The sequence below is a fragment of the Orbicella faveolata genome, unplaced genomic scaffold (assembly GCF_042242905.1).
Source record: "Orbicella faveolata isolate gen_17 unplaced genomic scaffold, um_ofav_v1 contig_46, whole genome shotgun sequence".
Taxonomy (NCBI): domain Eukaryota; kingdom Metazoa; phylum Cnidaria; class Anthozoa; order Scleractinia; family Merulinidae; genus Orbicella; species Orbicella faveolata.
Window position 1 is genome coordinate 10,393,475 of NW_028301576.1, and position 19,026 is coordinate 10,412,500.

General features: G+C 39.9%; 2 protein-coding genes across 2 annotated transcripts in view; both read right to left on the reverse strand.

The window, feature by feature from the left end:
• Positions 1-19,026, reverse strand: part of LOC110060349 (uncharacterized) — a 154,046-nt gene that overhangs the window by 9,093 nt on the left and 125,927 nt on the right. The gene's annotated exons all lie outside the window — the stretch shown is intronic.
• LOC110058843 (mucin-like protein) overlaps positions 1,214-19,026 on the reverse strand; it is a 24,589-nt gene continuing 6,776 nt past the window's right edge. The window contains exons 2-21 of the mRNA XM_089278396.1: positions 18,929-19,026; positions 18,530-18,757; positions 17,776-18,018; positions 16,754-16,981; positions 15,751-15,993; positions 13,172-13,480; positions 12,708-12,737; positions 11,268-11,291; positions 10,839-10,999; positions 9,462-9,830; positions 8,840-8,940; positions 8,293-8,385; positions 6,687-7,267; positions 6,117-6,338; positions 5,456-5,788; positions 4,696-4,950; positions 4,262-4,455; positions 3,445-3,781; positions 2,617-2,739; positions 1,214-1,749 (exon numbers count right to left, since the gene is read on the reverse strand). The exon at positions 18,929-19,026 is cut by the window's right edge and continues 160 nt beyond it. Coding sequence (XP_089134522.1) covers positions 1,583-1,749; positions 2,617-2,739; positions 3,445-3,781; positions 4,262-4,455; positions 4,696-4,950; positions 5,456-5,788; positions 6,117-6,338; positions 6,687-7,267; positions 8,293-8,385; positions 8,840-8,940; positions 9,462-9,830; positions 10,839-10,999; positions 11,268-11,291; positions 12,708-12,737; positions 13,172-13,480; positions 15,751-15,993; positions 16,754-16,981; positions 17,776-18,018; positions 18,530-18,757; positions 18,929-19,026 — 4,339 coding nt within the window. The 3' untranslated portion in view covers positions 1,214-1,582. The remainder of the gene's footprint in view (positions 1,750-2,616; positions 2,740-3,444; positions 3,782-4,261; positions 4,456-4,695; positions 4,951-5,455; positions 5,789-6,116; positions 6,339-6,686; positions 7,268-8,292; positions 8,386-8,839; positions 8,941-9,461; positions 9,831-10,838; positions 11,000-11,267; positions 11,292-12,707; positions 12,738-13,171; positions 13,481-15,750; positions 15,994-16,753; positions 16,982-17,775; positions 18,019-18,529; positions 18,758-18,928) is intronic.

Consider the following 19,026-nt stretch of genomic DNA (forward strand, 5'->3'; position numbering starts at 1 on the left):
GAAAGGAAAAGTTATCGGTGAAAGGCAAAAAGTATATTAATTAACTCAAAAGTTTTCCAACGGGAAAATGCGGGGATTCGTAGGTGGAATCGGTCATCGCGAAAGTAGAAGGCTGTACGAAAAGCCGGACGAAAAGTTTGCAAGTAGTCCAAAGTTCATGTGCTTGGCGAAGTGATAAAACGCAGTGTTTAACGATAACTTTCCAAAGTTTTGCGAATGGAATAAACGTTATCCATGGTGATAGATGTCCAACAGTAGATATTAAATGAGAGAATGAAAGATGCGAGTGCAGCCATAACACTACTGGAAAAGTGACCTGAAAAAATTTCAGGCTCTGAACGGGATTCGAACCCACGACCTTTGCGTTACCGGTGCAATGCTCTACCAACTGAGCTATCAAAGCCACATGAGATCAGGTCATTTTTCCAGTAGTGTTATGGCTGCATTCGCATCTTTCATTCTCGGAATTAACGTTAGTGACAGAAACGCTGCTTTCGAGAAATATAAAGAATTTATTTACTTATGCCAAAGGCTATGAAGTCCGTGTTTCTCTGTATTTTGCTAAATGAAAACTATTGCTTGAAAGCTAAGCTTATGGAAACCAAATTCATTTATCGTGTTATGCGTGCATGCTTTGAGTTTAAACTCAAAATTTTTGATATAAAGAAATCTTTTCCCTGCTTTTTTGACAACCCAAATTGATCGGCCAGGCCCAGCTGACTTCGTCCTCCATAGACCGTGGGAAGCATCGAAAAAAGGGTTTTAAACTTCCTCAGTTTTAATCTCAAGTATAACCGGAGTCGGCGTAAAATTTTTGCCGTGGAAAAAACAGAGAAAGCTTTCTATGACGACCAACTTCTGGTCCTTTTTTTCCTTGCAAATTTCTATGTTGAATGAAAAGATGTTCGTATTATTGATATCTCAGTTATCCAGTGAAAGGCAAAACTGTTTAGTACATTTGTTATCGCTAGAGTTCTGAGTTCTCTAGCCCCGCGTAGAGCTGCTATAGATCGAGAACCGTGGTTTACCGGTACAATGGAAAATAGGTTAAGCAACTCTGTTGACCGATCAGAGCGGGCGAAGTGTCTCAGTTATTTTATAAACTCTGATAAAACATGTATTTTTGACCAATCAGAACGCGCGCAGGGTCCTAGCTATATTATAAAATGATCTATTTGGTGTTTTTCTATCTTAGTCAATTACTATTTTCAGGTTTCCTTTAATTCAAGGTAATTCTGTTCGCGGCCAAAATAACTCAAAATACCGTGACTGAACTCTTTTAACAATGAACTTGAATCTGAAAAGGTGTATTAACCACCGCAACGATTTTGTGAAGTTGACGTTTCGAGCAATGGGCTAACTTGAGAGCAAAGGTTGAGGGGGTGGGGTTGTAGGTTATAAAGTGCAATAGGAAGCTACGCATTTTTTTTTTAGAAAGATTGGGAGCATAAATGTTATTCAGACCAGAGAGAAAGCTGAGAAGGATAGTAATTATGGCAAGAGCTCTTTTATCATAAAGATCATTGCTAAATGATATATACGTTAAAAATCTTTTTTTTTTTTATCATACTACCACTTCCATTCACAGAAAACAAGGAAATATACTTGACCAGATATCAGACTCACCTATACAATTTCTCCAATCAGTGAGATCAGGTTTGAAAAACTCGTCACACGAACAGTTGTAGCTCCCTATGCTGTTGATACACTTCTGCATGCAATCATTTGATGGTTGGCATTCATTCTTATCTGTGGGTGGAATAATTGGTTAATTATTCCGTATTAAGTTTTCGGAGGTGAATAGTAAAATATTTCTTTTATTGGTTTGACTGGAACTTTAAGCACTTAATGACGGGTCCCAAGGGAAAAATTTAGTTGTGTTTCCAGCCTCAATGTTCTTCGAGGCGAGGCCGAGGGGAACATTGAGGTCGAGGGGAAACAAAATTCACTGTTTCCCGCGGGGCCAGTCATTAAGTGTTTTGTTATACCTCCCAACCCAAAAATGGAAAAAAAAAAAAAACTGCGAAGAAATCATTTGCTTGACGCCGGCTGGCTCACAAATTTGCCGCAGTTTCAAGGAGCACGACCTGATCACGTGCGAGTCGAAAGTTCAAGTTTTTGTTTCCCTAGGAAGTTAGCAAGTTTTGTTCGCCCCAGGGAGTTTTGACCGACGACACGTGACACGTTCTCCTCCAATCGGAAACTGTATTTGACTTGGGAAGTATAACAAAAAGGTTTCTCTTAGAGTCATCCTTCTTGTGGCAATCCCATCCCCCGCCCCTGCATCACTTTGTCCCGCTTTTCTTCAAAGAAGAAAGCATCCTTCCTAAATTTTATCCCTTAGTTTTGGACCACGCGGAAAGCCGCCGTTGCCATTGGTTAACTTTGAGTTGGCACGCGAGAGAACCGTAACCACCGCACCTTGCTTTGAAAATGATAGGGCGATCGATAAAGCCCCGAAAGAAATATTGTATAATTTTGAATTAGCGCTTCATTCCAAAGCTCCAAGAAGGAAAAAAAAGAAAATTATAGGATTGTAGCGCTGCTGTTAAAGAGCTTTACACATAAATAGTGAAGAGGGAAATTAATGCAAATTCTATCCAGCAAATGTCTTACCATCACAGCTACGACCATCAGCGTTTAGTTCGTATCCGTCGCGACAGTCACAGAAGAACGAAGCCGGCAAATTTACACAAAGCTGTTCACAGTTTGACGAATTATTTTGGCATTCATCAAAGTCTGTAAAATGGAGAGAAATGGAGAACATTCCTAAGCGAGTAAATAACGGCAGTCACATTAAAGAGAAAGAGAATGTAAAACAAGACAGTGTAAGAAGTGTAGAAAATTATCATACATTTCACCTTGGCAATCATAAGTTGTAAACCACTGCCATTAAAAACCAACTACCTTCCTTGCAAAAAGTCTCGGACGTTTGATTTTTGGACACATGGATTTTTGGTTTTACTTTACTTCGGACAAATGTAGGACAATAATTGCGGACCCTTTGCTGAAACATGGTAAATTTATGTCTTCAAAATACGAATTAGACTGAAACAATATCTAATGATAGTTTTACTGCAGCCTCGAGGTTTTACGAGTGCTTTGACGAGAAAACAACACTAATTCTATCCAGCCGTTACATAAGTCAAGCAGTGTCTCAACTAGATTTCGTTCCATAGGTCCAGAATAAGGGAAACTAAGAGCTTTGGAGCTACTACAAAGTTTTATACTGTACTGTAAATATTTCGGATGCTCAAAAAGTTTTGACGGTTTTATTTTCGAACACTTTTTTACCCGAAATCGAGATCGTCCGAATTTTTTTGCAAGTAACGTATTTAAAACTATCATTTTAGGTACTTCGTTCTCATATTTAAAGGATTCGTTTCTTAAAGGAAAACGAACTTCCTTCATCCTCAAGGTACCCTGCCAATCCTTTAAGCTCACCTACACACTGAGCGCCATTTCCAGTATATCCTGATGGACAGGGTCCACATTCATACCCACTGGCATTTGCTGGCGGTGGAAGATCAATGCACTCAACTCCTGTGTAGCACGGCTGACCATTACTCTCACAGGCGTCAATGTCACTGTCACAGAACCTTCCTGTGTATCCCCCTTCACATGCGCAACCCATGTATACAAACTTGCTGTCAGTTTTGACATTGTCTCCTCCTTCTGGCTGCACACACTGACCGCCGTGGTTGCAGGCGCACATGTTAATTGTTGGATTCCAGGTGGCACTTGCGCCTTTATCGTCAGTAGCAGCGAATGACAGATTGAACTACAACAAGAGATAAACCGTAAATGTGAATCGTTTTCACCCTCTTCAGCCCTGATCTTGCACAAAAAATGCCGGAAAACTCGTGAAATTTCCCCTAACAAATTTGGGTTCTGATTCATAAGATTGATCAAAGGAAACTGTCAATCGATATCCTAATATTGCATGACAACTTTGCAAAGTCGACTGCCACAGAGTTAAGGTTTGACTGGAAAGTTTCAAATTCTTTGATCGTTGTTTTCTCAATTTTGTCCATTCTTAGCAATTCCTTTTGATTATAACTCATTAGGATTTTTCCCAACCTATTAAACTAGTATTTCAGAAAAAAAATGATATCAAATGGTTAAGTTATAAAAAGAGTTTAAGCAACTAGATATTAACTGTTTTCAATTCTTTTTTGAGCGGAAAAAAAAATTAAGTCAGGCTGGTCTTTTAATGATAATTGTCGTCAACGTTTACTATGGAAGATAACTTGTAGCCTACCTTTTGTGATGAGGTAACATTCCACGTAAAGTACAGCACGTTTTCCCTTTGGTTCACTATCGCTCCAGCAGGCGTGTTAATCACGCGAAATGTTATCGTATCGTTATCCACAGCAGTGATATTCAACTCAACTGTTTCATGAAGTGTGGCATTTATCACATTTGATTCGGTTACTATCTTGGGTGGAAAATTGTCTAGAAAAGCAATAGGCAAAGGAAAGGTGTGAAAATAAGCCAATTATCTAACTTATCAATCAACTATGTAAAATGAAAACAGGAAACCAAGTATATACGGCTTAGCAAGTCAGAACTGTTTTTACCAAGTGTAGAGCTCGAGATTGACCTGTATATTAGCGGAAACTCATTTTGAGTAAAACGGAAAGTTTGAATCGCATTACAATACAAGTGAGAGTGGAATAACCCTTTTTGACTTACTAAGTGCGTTCGATTCGTTCACCAACTGAATGCTTATATCTTTGGTTACCATGCCAACGGACAGATCATTCGTAGAGGCCACGTCAAACAGGCACTCGTGATCATCACCACATTCTGCTTCAGCTTTTTCTCTTAAACTGTCGTTACGCCACGTGATGTTATCCGCAAACATGGGTTCGAAATCAGAGTTTTTAAAGGTATCCACGCTTTCATTGTGAGCATAGGTGAAGAGTGACTGGGATTGGTTGATTTGCCCTGAAAGAACATCAAAATTAGCATCAAAAATTACTTAAGAACGAGACCTATTGTTACATTATAGTGGATAGATCGTCTTGGAAGTTTTTTTTTCAAGTTGAATTTGAAGAAAGCTCTAAGAGAGTTTCAGTGTTCTTCTGTTTGGGTCAAGAACCTCTTTAAACTTGTAGGGGTTTTCATAAAGTCTTGCCACGTTTACTCATTGAAGTTAGAAAAGAATCAGTAAGTTTTCGTCTCAATTGAATTGTACACAAGACTATGGTTAATGGTTGTTTATTCTCTACCCAAATGTTTGCCTGCATCATTTTGTTCATCTGTGCGATGAAGGTCTACATTGATACTTGAGCAAGACTCTGACCTCGGCAATAAATTAAAGGTCAGCTTCGAACTTTCGAAAAGATTTTCCAAATCGTAGTTTATTCTATGTTTAACTTGAAAATAATAATAAAAAAAACATCAAGCGGTAGAAAACTATCAAGAAAGAAAATTGCTCAAATATAATTACATTTTACGCCAAATCCGAAGTGAATGTCCCTCAACGTTGAAGATGATGGCAAAACTGTCCCATCAGGCAATTTAAAGTCGTCATCGGGGTCATCGTTCCATGCACCCAGCAAGCCTTTAGTGGTATTCTTGTAAACGTCTGCAGGAGTTACGACAAACGAGAGCATCTCTTTTTTCTCACAGAAATTCACTGACATTGTTGACGGGAAAGAAACCTGCAAGCAGTTTTCTTCTGTTTTTGAGACCGAAAGGTTTTTACCAACTTCCACACTTTGGTTTGTCAGCGTTTTGTAGCCATTGTACTCTTCTTGGTCTATCAAAATATCGAATCCACCTAATGACATGAAAAACAATTGCTTTTAAAAAACCTTTAAAAAACCTCGTGTATCAGTAAATAGTGCGGGCTTTGAAAATAAAATGACGGCGAGAAGCAATCTTCGATTTTGGGCAAATTACGCCATAATGAGTAGAAATGGCCGAAGTTGTATTTTTACTGGTTCATAAGAAAGAGAAATTACCACACATGAAAGAACATTAAACATATTCTCATATTCTTAAACAAAGCGGATGAAGTCTAACTAGAAAAATCGCATCTATTTTTTTAATATCTCAAAAAGTAGAATCTTGATTAGGTTATGTAAAATCTCTTTAGTATCCCTCACCGCCTTCCTTTACACGAACTTCAATGGTGCTCGTATTTGCCTCTTTCGCTGCACCGGCTGAGAAAATAGTAGCGGTTGTTGAATTTCCCGGGGCAGCTGTTGTTCTGGCCTGTAGCTGGAATGTTCCATTTTGGGAATCAATCATGACGTATTCCCCAAGTCCATTGAACGTGTAATTCCCACCATCCAGCGTCTTGATGTGGGGATCGCCCCAGAACCAACCTGAATTAACAACGAAAGCGAGTAGTTTAACAGAGTATGTGGGTAACTGAAAAAGGTCGCAGTTCTTTGCAGTTACTTGTAGGATTGCCCCAGAGCTGAAAAGTCAATTAATGTCTTAAGTATTGCTGGCGACGAAAATTAGGAAATCATAAACCAACGAATTAATTAAATTTTGCTTGCAAACTGGTGATTGATGTACTTCGTGCGAGTTTGATTTAACGTACATAAATGAACCAGCAAGCAAGCAAAAAGAGTGTGGGATGACTTCAATTGACGTCGCGTGGTACCATGTTATGTTAAGGGAAAAGTATTTTATGACAACATACTATAATATGCAGTAACACGTACGTCTTCGTGGAGGTCTGTAAAGGGAACAGCTATCGGACGGACGATAAAGGTAAAATAGATTGCACAAAGGTATGTCGACACAGCAATATTTATAGGCCTCCTGGTCCAAGTAGAACGTTTTCACGTGATTGAACCAGTAATGGAAAGCTGTCACTTTCACGTGACCGCCGTCAGGAGGACCAAGCTTGAGAGAGCCCCAGTCTTCCCAGTCAGTGGAGTAGCAGCATTCCTGTCTCAGCCAAAGTCCAACTAATCCTGTCAGGGTAGAATAATAATATACGAACTTTGAACGCCTGGACTCATAACACACTACAGGCCACGAATACCACCAGCTCCAGGAGAATCTTCCCCAGTCCAGCCACGCCTGCCACTCAGTACAAGGGCACGCCATCTGCCAGTCTAATTTTATTAGGCGGTTGTACCAGTAACTAATGTTCGCAAACTCATTAAGAACCGTCCATGTTAAGCACTTCTCCAGCGCACCTTTCCCATCGCTGTTCTCGATTCTCCAAAAGTATCTCCCTAACAAATCCGTATTTCCTTTCTTATTATCGAGATTATACATTGCAAATGTAGCCGAGCTGAAATAAGAAAAAACGAAAATAAAGTTCATACTTTTACTTTCTATTGTTTTATATCATACTTGTATAAAAATGATTCATTTTTGTAATGTCTTAAGGGCCCATTAACCGATCTTTTTGAGCCGTTGCTAAGGAAAATTTATTCTCATATAACCTCATCATTTTTAGTTACTTCAGAGTTATTTCATGTGTTTTAACTTTTTCATGATTAGTAACACTAGTGACGACGTCATCAGGCCACGCCCATGGTCATGTGACTAATACTGAAAAAACACAAAGGCTCCCAGGCAAATTACTTTATCGGGATTTTTTTCATTGATTTAATATTTTAATTTAAATCCCCATTACGCTATGCATAAATTTTGTTTCATTTCTGAAAGGTCAGATTTTGAAAGAATTTCAAAATATTAAAAAATTCGTAATTTTCTAAAAAAAACATGATTTTGAAAAAGGAATGCATAGCTATCTTTCTAACGTTGGTTTTGATCGAAATCCGTCGAAAAAGGCTGGATTTAATGAAAACCGCGTTTCCTTTAGCATTTAAAGAAACCGGAAGTGCGCCCGATATATATCTGAAGTTACCCTATCAGCGCGTGCGCAGTTTACACTACCAGCGCACTTCGGTAAGATCAAACAAAGCCACACGGAGTTAGTTTTTCTCCTTCTATTGCTCTTGTTTTTCTGTCTTTTTCTTATTTTGTCTCTGCTTGTACTTTTCTTACTTTGCGTTTTGTGAAACACACAAAAAAAAACATCTAAAATTTAAGCGAATTTGGAAGTTATTGTGTTGTTTTTATTTTCCGCGCTCAGGCTGACGTAAGTAATTGGAAGTGAAATTTCACCTCCTTAGCAACGCGCGCGAGCGCGCGCATAAATCGGTTAATGGGCCCTTAAGGCTGCAGTTAGCACAGAATAAGAGTTTTATTGTAGTGGAAGAAATAGTATGAAATTGTTCCTATATTTAAGCTCTCTCTAGCTCTGCTGTTCTTCACCGCACTAATATAAAAGTAAAGTTAGCTTCTCACGCTTCGTGGTTGTAATAATCTTTGCCATCATTTCCTGCGTTCCACCCAGCGACAGGAAGACCGTAGTAACTGGTCCAGTAACGGTAATACTCCCTGCAAGAATCAAAGTTACACAATTTGAATACTTTTTATCTTACCCCCTCAGTGGCAAGACGAGCAACAACAACAAAATCAACAACAATAGCAAGAAAAAGCTATCATCATCACCAACAATGACAACAAAATAACAATGCGGACTTGTCTGGCCATGGATCCAAATACAAATATGTCTTCATAAACTATCATTTCGAATTCTTAAAAATACGATTGGAAAATGTTCCGGAACTATTTTCTTTAGCCATTGTACGTTGTAATTTGAGTCTTTTAAAAAACTCAGAAAACTTTTGTAGGCTTAGTTGGCTGGTTGGATTCGATCGATGGCTAGGCGGACGGGAAACTTGATTGATAGATTGATTTCCACTATTAAGCCATGGCCAATCTTGAGACGCATAAGCCTAAATCATTTCATTCATGAGAACGCTGATTGATTCAATGCAAATCAACTTACGGATCCGCTGGAACCACCCACTGAATTCCACCAGAAGGGTAGTTGTACATTAAAAATGTGTTAAATCCATCCGTAATTATGACAGCTTGAAAAGTGTTACTCTGAAAGATAAATTAAAGTAAAGGAAGATTGCAAATGAAAATGCAAGAAAATGCAGTAACCCGTGTCATTGATCAAGAAGAGCAAGTTCCCATAATAATCATCAAATTTCCGGATAGTTCATGAAACAGCACGTCCAGCAATTCGAGCAGTTTTGGAGGAACGCTATGGGAAAATCCAGTTATTAGTTGATTACTCCATCTGAACGTACAAAAAGCTCTACCGATTTACTGTTTTCGCAAACTACTAATCAAAAATAAGCAGAAGAAAGACGACAAAGATATGTTTACCCACAGTTTAACGGAACGTTTTCTCTCTAATAGTAATAGCATTGGTAGTAGTAGTAATATGGATAATAGACGCCTTACCCAAAGACAGTTGTTGTAGTAATAGTGGTAATAGAGCATGCGCCAGGTCATGACAAGAACCCAAGTGACAGCAAAGTTGGCAAATTTTCTACTATTCACTGTTTCGGTGAGTTAATCAAAGATTAGCTGAAGAAAAAAGAAAAAGAAATGCTTACCCAGGGACAGTTTAAGGGAACGTTTTCTTCATAGTAGTAGTAATATGGATAATAGACGTATGGACAGAGTTTCTGCCAGGTCACGACAAGGACCCAACGGGCAGCAAAGTTGGCAAATTTGTCACCCTCGTCATAGTGTGTTACATCTTGTGAGGCCCTTTTGAGGATTTCGGAAGAGCTTTCCTTGGTTTGGCTGTACACTTGATAATACACCTTAGAATGACCGTCTCTAAAGGCAAAATACGTATCGGTCGTGGCCCAGAACGGTGCAATAATTGCCATATTTCTCAGCCACCAGTAGACACCAAACTTCCGCGGCCACCACCAGCTCCATTCATAATTCAACTGGATTATACCATTGCGGCATATCTACAAAATGAAGAAAAGGTGTTTAGATTCAGCACACCACATCAACTCTTATCTGGCAAGGGGCGAGCATTACACGTGCGGACGAATTTATCATTGGTTATCTCTGTCTTTAAGGGAGCTCAGTCACCGCATTTTAAGTTTTTTTGGCGACGGAGAAAATTAGCTCAAAATTGAAGGAAACCTGAAAACAGTAGTTTACTAATTAGAAAAACACGAGAGATAACAATAAACCATAAATGAACATGGATGGTTGAGGATGGAGAAGATTTACTCGGATCAAAATCGACGAACTAATCTAAGAGGGTGGTAAGTGCTAAATATGAGACTATGCGATAAGGTGAGTGTAACGTTTTTCTTTGCGAGCCCGAGACATTTTGAGTTATTCAGTTGCGACAGCGAGACTTCAAAGTGTTTTAAATGCGCGAGCTTGAGACGTTCGGGTTCTAAGATGTTCAGATGTCATTTAACTATATGAAAAATATAAATAAATCGGTACTTCACGACTTTCTTAGCCTTGAAAAAAATCGAGACTGCGAGGCAGCTTCGTGAGAAAAATCGAGACTGCGAGACGCACATAACCGCTAAAAATACGAGACTGCGGGACCCGTGAAATTCGGCGAAAATTTTGCGAGGCCCATGGGTTTTGAAGGACCATTCGCCAGCCTTAATCTAGGAAAAATCTAGGGTAAAAGTTTAAACCAAATCGTGACGTAGCTCCTTTAAGTAATTAGAATGTATCTTACTTCTCTATGGAGAAGAAATCTGTTATAATTACTGCTATTTGAGGGCAGACTAATCCATCTAGGTACACGTTTATACTCTAGGATGAAACCAGGCACTTAAGAGTCACCACGTAAGCTCTACAGAGGAGTATTGTTCACTTTGGTAAATGAAAGCGAAAAGTTCTATAGACCTACATGAATATCCACAAACAGAATGAAAGAAATTGTTTACGTACGGATTGACTTGGGACATCGACTTAGAGATGCAAATATGGCAAACACTTACATACAGCTTGTAATGCCTCTCCGAGAAGAATGGAAATCCAGTCCAATCCGTGTCGATCCTCAAGCAGCGAGAGGAGGAGAAGAAAGGAAAGTCTTCAATACGAAACTCGTTATCATTCTGCTGCGGGCCGTATGGGTACATATTGTTCTCATTTGGAGCGGCTTCAATGAAATAAAAAAAAAATCATGAAAATAAATAATCTATATATAGTTTGTTACACGTAATAGCCCCTTAAAAATGTAGAACACAACACTCAAACTCTTTCCCTTTCAATTAAAGCTCGATAATGGCTTCAGGGCATTTACTTACATTTGAGAGTAATACACGATATAGATATACCTCACGGAATAGTACCTCGCGCAGAGCCATAAAATCGTTTACATTAACAGACATAAAAAGAACCATTACACTGATATTATGTGTACTCACTTGTTGGAGCTGGAGTTGTCGCAGCTGACAAGAAAACGAAAAATGTGAATACAGTATTAGGTATTCAGCAGTATTTATAATTATACAACTAGTAGTAATAAAGATTAAAGAGTGCGTTCGAGTATTGGTAGGTTTTGATATGTTGAAAAAGCAAAAATTCTAGGAACAGCATTTTGTGCCTGAGCTGTTGGGTAGGTGTGAAATTGTCCTCCCTCCAGCAGGAGCGAAAAAAACAAAAAAACAAAAAAAAAAAGGAATTGATCGCAAAGCACCTGGATACGAGAGGGTTTGTTCTCGTTTATTCGTGTATTACGTAATATTAGTTGCGACCGGTCGGTAAAAAACACGGACTGCGGTTGGTAGGCCGCATTTAGTTCGAAGTCCGCGTTTTATATCCGAGTCTGTGTTTTATAACCAGTCCGTAATGGTTAGCCCAAGTTTTATACCAAGGTCCGTGTTTTATACCCAGTCCGTAGTCAGCAGTCAGCAGTCCGCTGTCCGCTGTCCGCAGTCCGCAGTCCGCAGTCCGCAGTCCGCAGTCCGCAGTCCGCAGTCCATGTTTTATACTGACCGTGCAAATCGACACAAACGATGGTTGTTCCGTCGGTGTGCGAGATGAAGTGCTTTTATCACCAAAACTAGGACAACTATTATGTTTACGAACACGAGTTGGCTTTGGCGGAACAGCTACAGAGCAATTTCACTTCCGAAAAATTGAAACGAATGACATGTTGGTGTACCAAAGTAATCCTGTGGGAGTTGAATTCTTCTCCTATGTAGACACTTCCGTTGGGTTTATGCTACATTATTTGCGCACAGAAATCTAGGCCAGCGAAGTGAAACTACACATTTCTCTCTTTAAGACATGAGGGTACACAACACGCAGCCAAACTACAGCTTTCTGTTCGTATGAGAACACGTACACATTTCTTGAAGACATGTCTGCCAGTCTGCAAGACTTCTAAATGCCAATAGGCTGATTTAGCAACAGGACGGGAACGTCAAATGACGACTGCAGGCCACGCTAAATAACCTTGATTCTGTTCTAATTTGACCATATTTGGGTATTTGTACTGCGCGCGCCGTCATCAAGTGACGTTCCCGTTCTCTTGCTAAATCAGCCTATTATCACTGACTTCAAACTATAAATAAACAACTTAGCCGCTACAGCCCACAATAAGCTTCCTTGACACTCGAAAGTCCGCAATGTTGTGTAACAGTCGAAAGAAAGCACATGGACGAACCTGGACATCACGTCAATTTTTTTTTGCGGGGGGGGGGGGGGGGGAGGTGGTGGGGGGAGGGGGAAAATTGGTGTCCCCAGATACATACACGGAATCTCGAATTTTGCCGCATTACGCGATTAGAACTGCGTTCTTTCGAACGCAAATGTGTATGTAGATAATGAGACAATGTGTAATCAATAAACAAGGGACTTACCTACACTAAATTGCACGGCAGCCATTGTAGCTAAGGTAAGGACGAAACGACAGTACAAATTAGTAACGTTTTGATACTAAATTTTGGGGTCACAAACGTTAAACGTAACAACGATTGCCAGAATGATCACAGCTATGGTTGTATTACAGTGCTAGCTCTTTTATATCGTAATAGTCAGTCATTGCAGATTATTTGCTCCTTTCTGTTAAGGTAAGGGTAAGTGTAATGCTATGACAGGCCAAACCCTACATGACATGCTATGCCCGTCCCATGCCATCCCCTGCCATACCATGCTATGCCTTGTCGTGCTTTAATGATCCTTCGAACATTTTCCCCAAAACTTGATCGATTGTCGGTTTCATGTTTTTAGTAACATAGGAAACTCTAGGTGCACTGTAATGGCTCATTATACTCTGGAAAACGAACCCATTTATTGACTAATGAGGAGAGGCTTAAGGACTCACTCTTTGATGCAGCGATGGTCTGACTCACTGACAGAAATGTACTCTTCAAGGGACTTGTAGACGAGGAACCATCTGTTGAAATTGCTGAGACACTTGTCGACAAAGATGGAGCTGAGCTTTGGGACTGTGACGCACTTGAGCTGACTGACACGTTTTGGCTAAGACTTGCCGTGACACTGTGAGACAAAGGTTCGGATTTGCTTGAATAAGACGGTCCACTAACAGTGACTGATAGAGAGACATTCACTGATGCACTTGTCGAGAATACACTTGGGCTCTCAGTTTGCAAGACATTACTGGATGCCTTAGCTGTTTGAATAAAACAAGAAAAAAGCTGACGCAGGCAGGATATGTGAGTATTTAGACACTTGATGGCAGAAACGCCTTGAATCATCCAATAATAGCATTAGTAATAGTAACTGGATCGAGTGGAGTACAATTCAGGGAGAAATCGCGCGAATAAGGTCGATTTGAAATTACAAGCACGATTTTCCCCCGAATTGCACGACACGACCAATTACTAATTAATCGTATCTATAACAAATTTCGGAATTAAAAATGTCTTCTGAGAAATTCTTTTGAGCCAACACGTCTGAAGTACTTTCCATAAATTTTTAAAACTGTAGAAAACATTGCGAAGGATGCCCTTAAAGCGCGCTTAACTGACGGGCGGATCAGGTGGGTATCCAATTACAGGTATCCAACTGCAAAAAGTTCAAATTTGATACCTGTAATTGGACACCCACGTGATCGAGCGCCAATTGCGTGTCAAATAAGGGCGCCTAGAACCAATCACGATCGAGAATTTTGTTATAGATATGATAATAGGTTGAGGCTAATGCATTTAATCTAGATCCCTGTAAGTTCTTCTTATTACGTCTTCCAAAAGAGTATTACACATTGTGATTATAGCCGGATGAAAATACAAAGGAGAATCTTGTAAACGCTCCGAATTTGACAATGCCGTCCTTTAAGATGGACTTTCCACAAAAGACATTCGGGCAATAAATTTTTCTAAACATCTCACAAACACACAAACAAAAACGCAATTCGGTGTAAAGTGAAGTATTGTTCTTCACGATTGCCAGAACTTTCCCGGATGTGAAATAAAAACTGAAAAAAAGTATTTGTACTTTTTGCACGCGCATTAAGCGAGAATGGATCGCGAAAAGCCATCGCTTTCTCTGCAGTAGTTTATAAGAGCCACATGAATAAATACTTCATAGAAACGCTTTTTTCGGTCCGTATCGAGGACGCGTACGAGCGACCCGCAGATAGGGTCCATAAAACTACTTCTTCAATAAGAAGCGAAAAAACTGCGTTAAAAACTACCTTCGTTTCCACCCGTCACGTTTGGAAAGTAACAACGACCTTTCCTGACTCACTTGATCTATATATTAATGCTCTGAAGCAGTTCCCAAAAACGGTTGACGTAAGCATTTCAGGTCATGCAAAGGAGAAAAGCTAATATTTACCACTGGTATCTTTCACGCTTAAAATGTCACTGAACACATTGATGGTAAATAATTCTACCAATACAGACGATAGCTGGTTCCACAGCGTACGTTTTCTAACTTCTTGCTAAGCCTTTATGAACTAGCAACGGCCCTTACTGGTTCGCTTGCCTAAAAATAATCGATTGACTCATACATAGAAAGATAACTCACTCATTGACGAGGAAGTGTTCTGACTCGAGAACTAAGCAAAACTTGACGCAAAGTGAAACCACTTTGACTTGATATTTCTGCAATTGCTGACTTACTTGTCTCCAAAGACAGAACTGGGCTTAATGTTATTGCCTAGACACACTGAGAATGAATGAAAACGACTCGATTGAAATCGAAGATATACTTTGGTCTCCATTTGCAGAAGTATTCTGGCATGCTGGAAAACGTGACAACAAAATCTACGTTAGATTTTAGAGGAATAGCAAAAACACTCCGCGCTGCATTCTTGCAATAATTTCATGCACAGGATCAGCAAACCCTAACATATACCATTCAATTCTCCAGCAAATTTTAACATGTAAGATGTGTAGGATGTGGTCCTACAGGGACCATAACATACAGAGGAGCTAAAAAGCAGAGGCACTAGTAGTATTGGTTTGCAGTGACCGTTAAGATCTAGAAGAAAGGAGAAGCGCTGGATGTACTGAATGTACCACTCGTTAAATGATATAGTAACGAAGTACTTTGTGATCTCGTTGAAGTAGGATTGCAAAGACAACTACACACAGGGGTGGCATCGATCATACTGGAAGAAGCTAGAAAGATCACAGAATGTAGTTCAACACTAAATATGATCGACGTCAATGTTCTGAAGCCGCTCTAAAACGCCTTGATCGATGAAAATCAGGCCACAGGAAAAAAAAAAAGTGCTAATACCTACATAAAGTGCCTAAAATGTTTGAAACGGATTGTTAAAAATTACATTAATCTTAATTCACTATCCCAATACCAGCCTCCCATCGATTCAAAAAAACCTATTTTCTAAATATTAAAAACCCTTTAAAAGCAAGCAGCGGCTTTTGCTGGTTACCTTCCTGGCTCGCACTTCGACGAAGAAAGTAATTGACTCACCTATTAACGGGGAAGCGCTCTTAGTCACGAACGAAGAGAAACTCGACGAAAAGAAAGCACCCTGACTGGACACTTCTGTAGCTGCTGACGTTCTTGTCGTCAAAGGTAGAGGTAGCGTTGGTGTTAGTGAGAGACCGACTGATATATTGTCTGATTGGCTAGACACGCTGGGTCTGAATGATGTGGACTCCGTTGACGACGGCGACATACTTTGGCTAAGAGTTGATATGATAATCTGGTGTGCTGCAAAATATGAGAACAAAATCTGCATTAGGTTTTCAATCAAAAGGAAAAAGGTTCTGCATTGCTGGAATTCTTTCATGTATAGACGGCAAATCTTCAAATAGATATTTTCAATTCTTCAAGACATTTTGCCTTTGAACTGTTTCTCTCGACACCCACACTTACACGACATGTAAGATGTGGAAGTTGCTGGGCTGCAGGGACAATAACATAAAGAGGAACTCAAAGAGGCAGAAGCACTACTTGTATTGTTTCCATTGATCGTTACGTTGTAGAAGATTTAGGAACTCTGGTCAGAAGGGCCGGATGAAATGAATCCGCCACTCGTTGAATGATACAGCAACGACGTACTTTGTGATGTCGTTGAAGTAAAACCACAAGGACAAATACACATAGAATTGACATCAACCATACTGGAAGAAGCTAAAAAGATATCACAGAATACAATTCAACACTAGATGTGATGAACATTAATGGTCTAGAGGAGTTCCAAAAAGCCTTGATCGATGCATAACAGGCCCACCCCAATGAAGAACGCGAATTACCTCAAGTTGTATCTTTGACGTTCGACACGGATTATCACTGAACACATTGATTTTGAATAAGTATCCCAATATAAGCTCCCTACCGCCGATTCAATAACCTATGTTTTTTAAATTTCTGTCAAATCTTTGAGAAAGAGCCACGCCCCCTTTAACTTTGCTGGTTTACTTGTTGAAAGAGAATCGACTGACTCATGGAAAGAAAGTTAACGACTCACCCATTGACGACGAAGCGTCCTGGCTCAAGTAGGTCGAAGAACTGGACGAGACGAAATCAACCTGACTGGTCAATTCTGCAACTGCTGACGCACTTGTTGTCAGAGACAGAGCTGGGCTTGGGGTAAGTGACACACCGGCTGATATATTTTGGGATTGGCTAGACACTTTTGAATCGGTTACAGACGTCGAAATACTTTGGGTAAAATTTGCCATGATAGTCTCTGACGCTGGAAAACATGAGAACAAAAACTGAGTTAACAATTTTATGAATAACTTGGAGGATTCTGCAATCCTTACCCATAGGTTGCCGACTCTTATATTGTTTTTCACATTTCATTTCGATAGGAATTTTGGCTGTGAGCTAATCTCTATCGATACGCATACTAGCACGAGATGTATGATGTTGAGGATGTAATGCTGCAGGGACAATAACATACTGAGGAGCTGAACTCAGGCAGAGGCACTAGTTGTATTGGTTGCAGTGGTCGTTAGTATGTAGGAGAATGGAGAACTCTGGTCAGAAGTGCTGGATGTACTGATTGCACCACTCGTTGAATGATATAGCAACGAAGTACTTCGTGATCTTGCTGAAAAAGGATTGCAAGGACAAATAGACATAGGGGTGGTATAAATCATACTGGAAGAAGCCAAAAAGATCGAATAAAGTAATTAATTCAACACTAAATGAGATGGATGTTGATGTTCTAACGCCGGCTTAAAAAGCTTTGATCGATACAAATTACGCCACACGAATAAAAACTGCTGATACCTAAATAAAGTACCTAAAATGAAAGAACGCGAATTACCTTAAGTTGTATCTTTGACGCTCGACACGGATTGTCACTGAACACATTGATTTTGAATAAGTATATTAATATAAGCCCCCTCCTGCCGATTCAATAACCTATATTTTTCAAATTTCTGCCAAATCTTTGAGAAAGAGCCACGCCCCCTTTAACTTTGCTGGTTTACTTGTTGAAAGAGAATCGACTGACTCATGGAGAGAAAGTTAACGACTCACCCATTGACGACGAAGCGTCCTGGCTCAAGTAGGTCGAAGAACTGGACGAGACGAAATCAACCTGACTGGTCAATTCTGCAACTGCTGATGCGCTTGTTGTCAGAGACAGAGCTGGGCTTGGGGTAAGTGACACACTGGCATATATATTGTCTGATTGGCTAGCCACACTGGGTTTGAACGATGTGGACTGTGTTGACGACGGCGCCATACTTTGGATAAGAGTTGATGTGATAATTTGGGGTGCTGGAAAATACGAGAACAAAATCTGCATTAGGTTTCGAATGAAATGCTTAAAGACTCTACATTGCCGGAATTATCTCATGTGTAGACGACAAATCTTTAAATAAATATTTTCAATTCTCCAAGAAGTTTTGGTTATGAACTGTTTCTCTCGACTCGCATAGTTACACGACACGTAAGATGAAATGCTGTGTCGCAGGGGCGATAACATACAGAGGAACTCAAAGAGGCAGGACATTAATGGTCTAGAGCAGTCCTAAAAAGCCTTGATCGATGCATGACAGGCCATCCGAATGAATCACGCTAATAACTTCGTGTGGTATCTATGACGGCTGACATGGATTGTCACTGATCACGTTGTTTTGAATAATTATCCATATGTAAGTCTCCTCCCGCCGATTTAATAACCGAGATTTTCTAAATCTCTGAGAAACAGCCACGCTCCTTGCAATTTTTCTGGTTTACTTTTTGAAAGAGAATCGACTGACTCATGGAAAGAAAGTTAACGACTCACCCATTGACGACGAAGCGTCCTGACCCAAGTACGTCGTGGAGTTAGAAGAGACGAAATCACCCTGACTGGTCAATTCTGCAATTGCTGACGCACTTGTTGCCAGAGACAGAGCTGGGCTTGGGGTAAGTGACCCACTGGCTGATATATTTTTGGATTGGCTAGACACTTTTGACTCGGCTGCAGACGGTGACATACTTTGGGTAAAATTTGTCATGATATTCTCTGATGCTGGGAAAGATGAGAACAAAATCTAAGTTAGTAATCATTGAATAACTTGGGTGATCCTGCAGTACTTCTTTTACATTATTCATAGGCTGCCAACTCTCATAGCGTTTTCCACATTTCAGCTCGGTAGGAAATTTTGGCTGTGAGCTAATCTCTTTCGATACACATACTTACACAGCATGTAAGATGTTGAAGATGTTGTGCTGCAGGGACAGTAACATATAGAAGAACTCAAAGAGGCAGAGGTACTAGTTGTATTGGTTGCAGTGGTC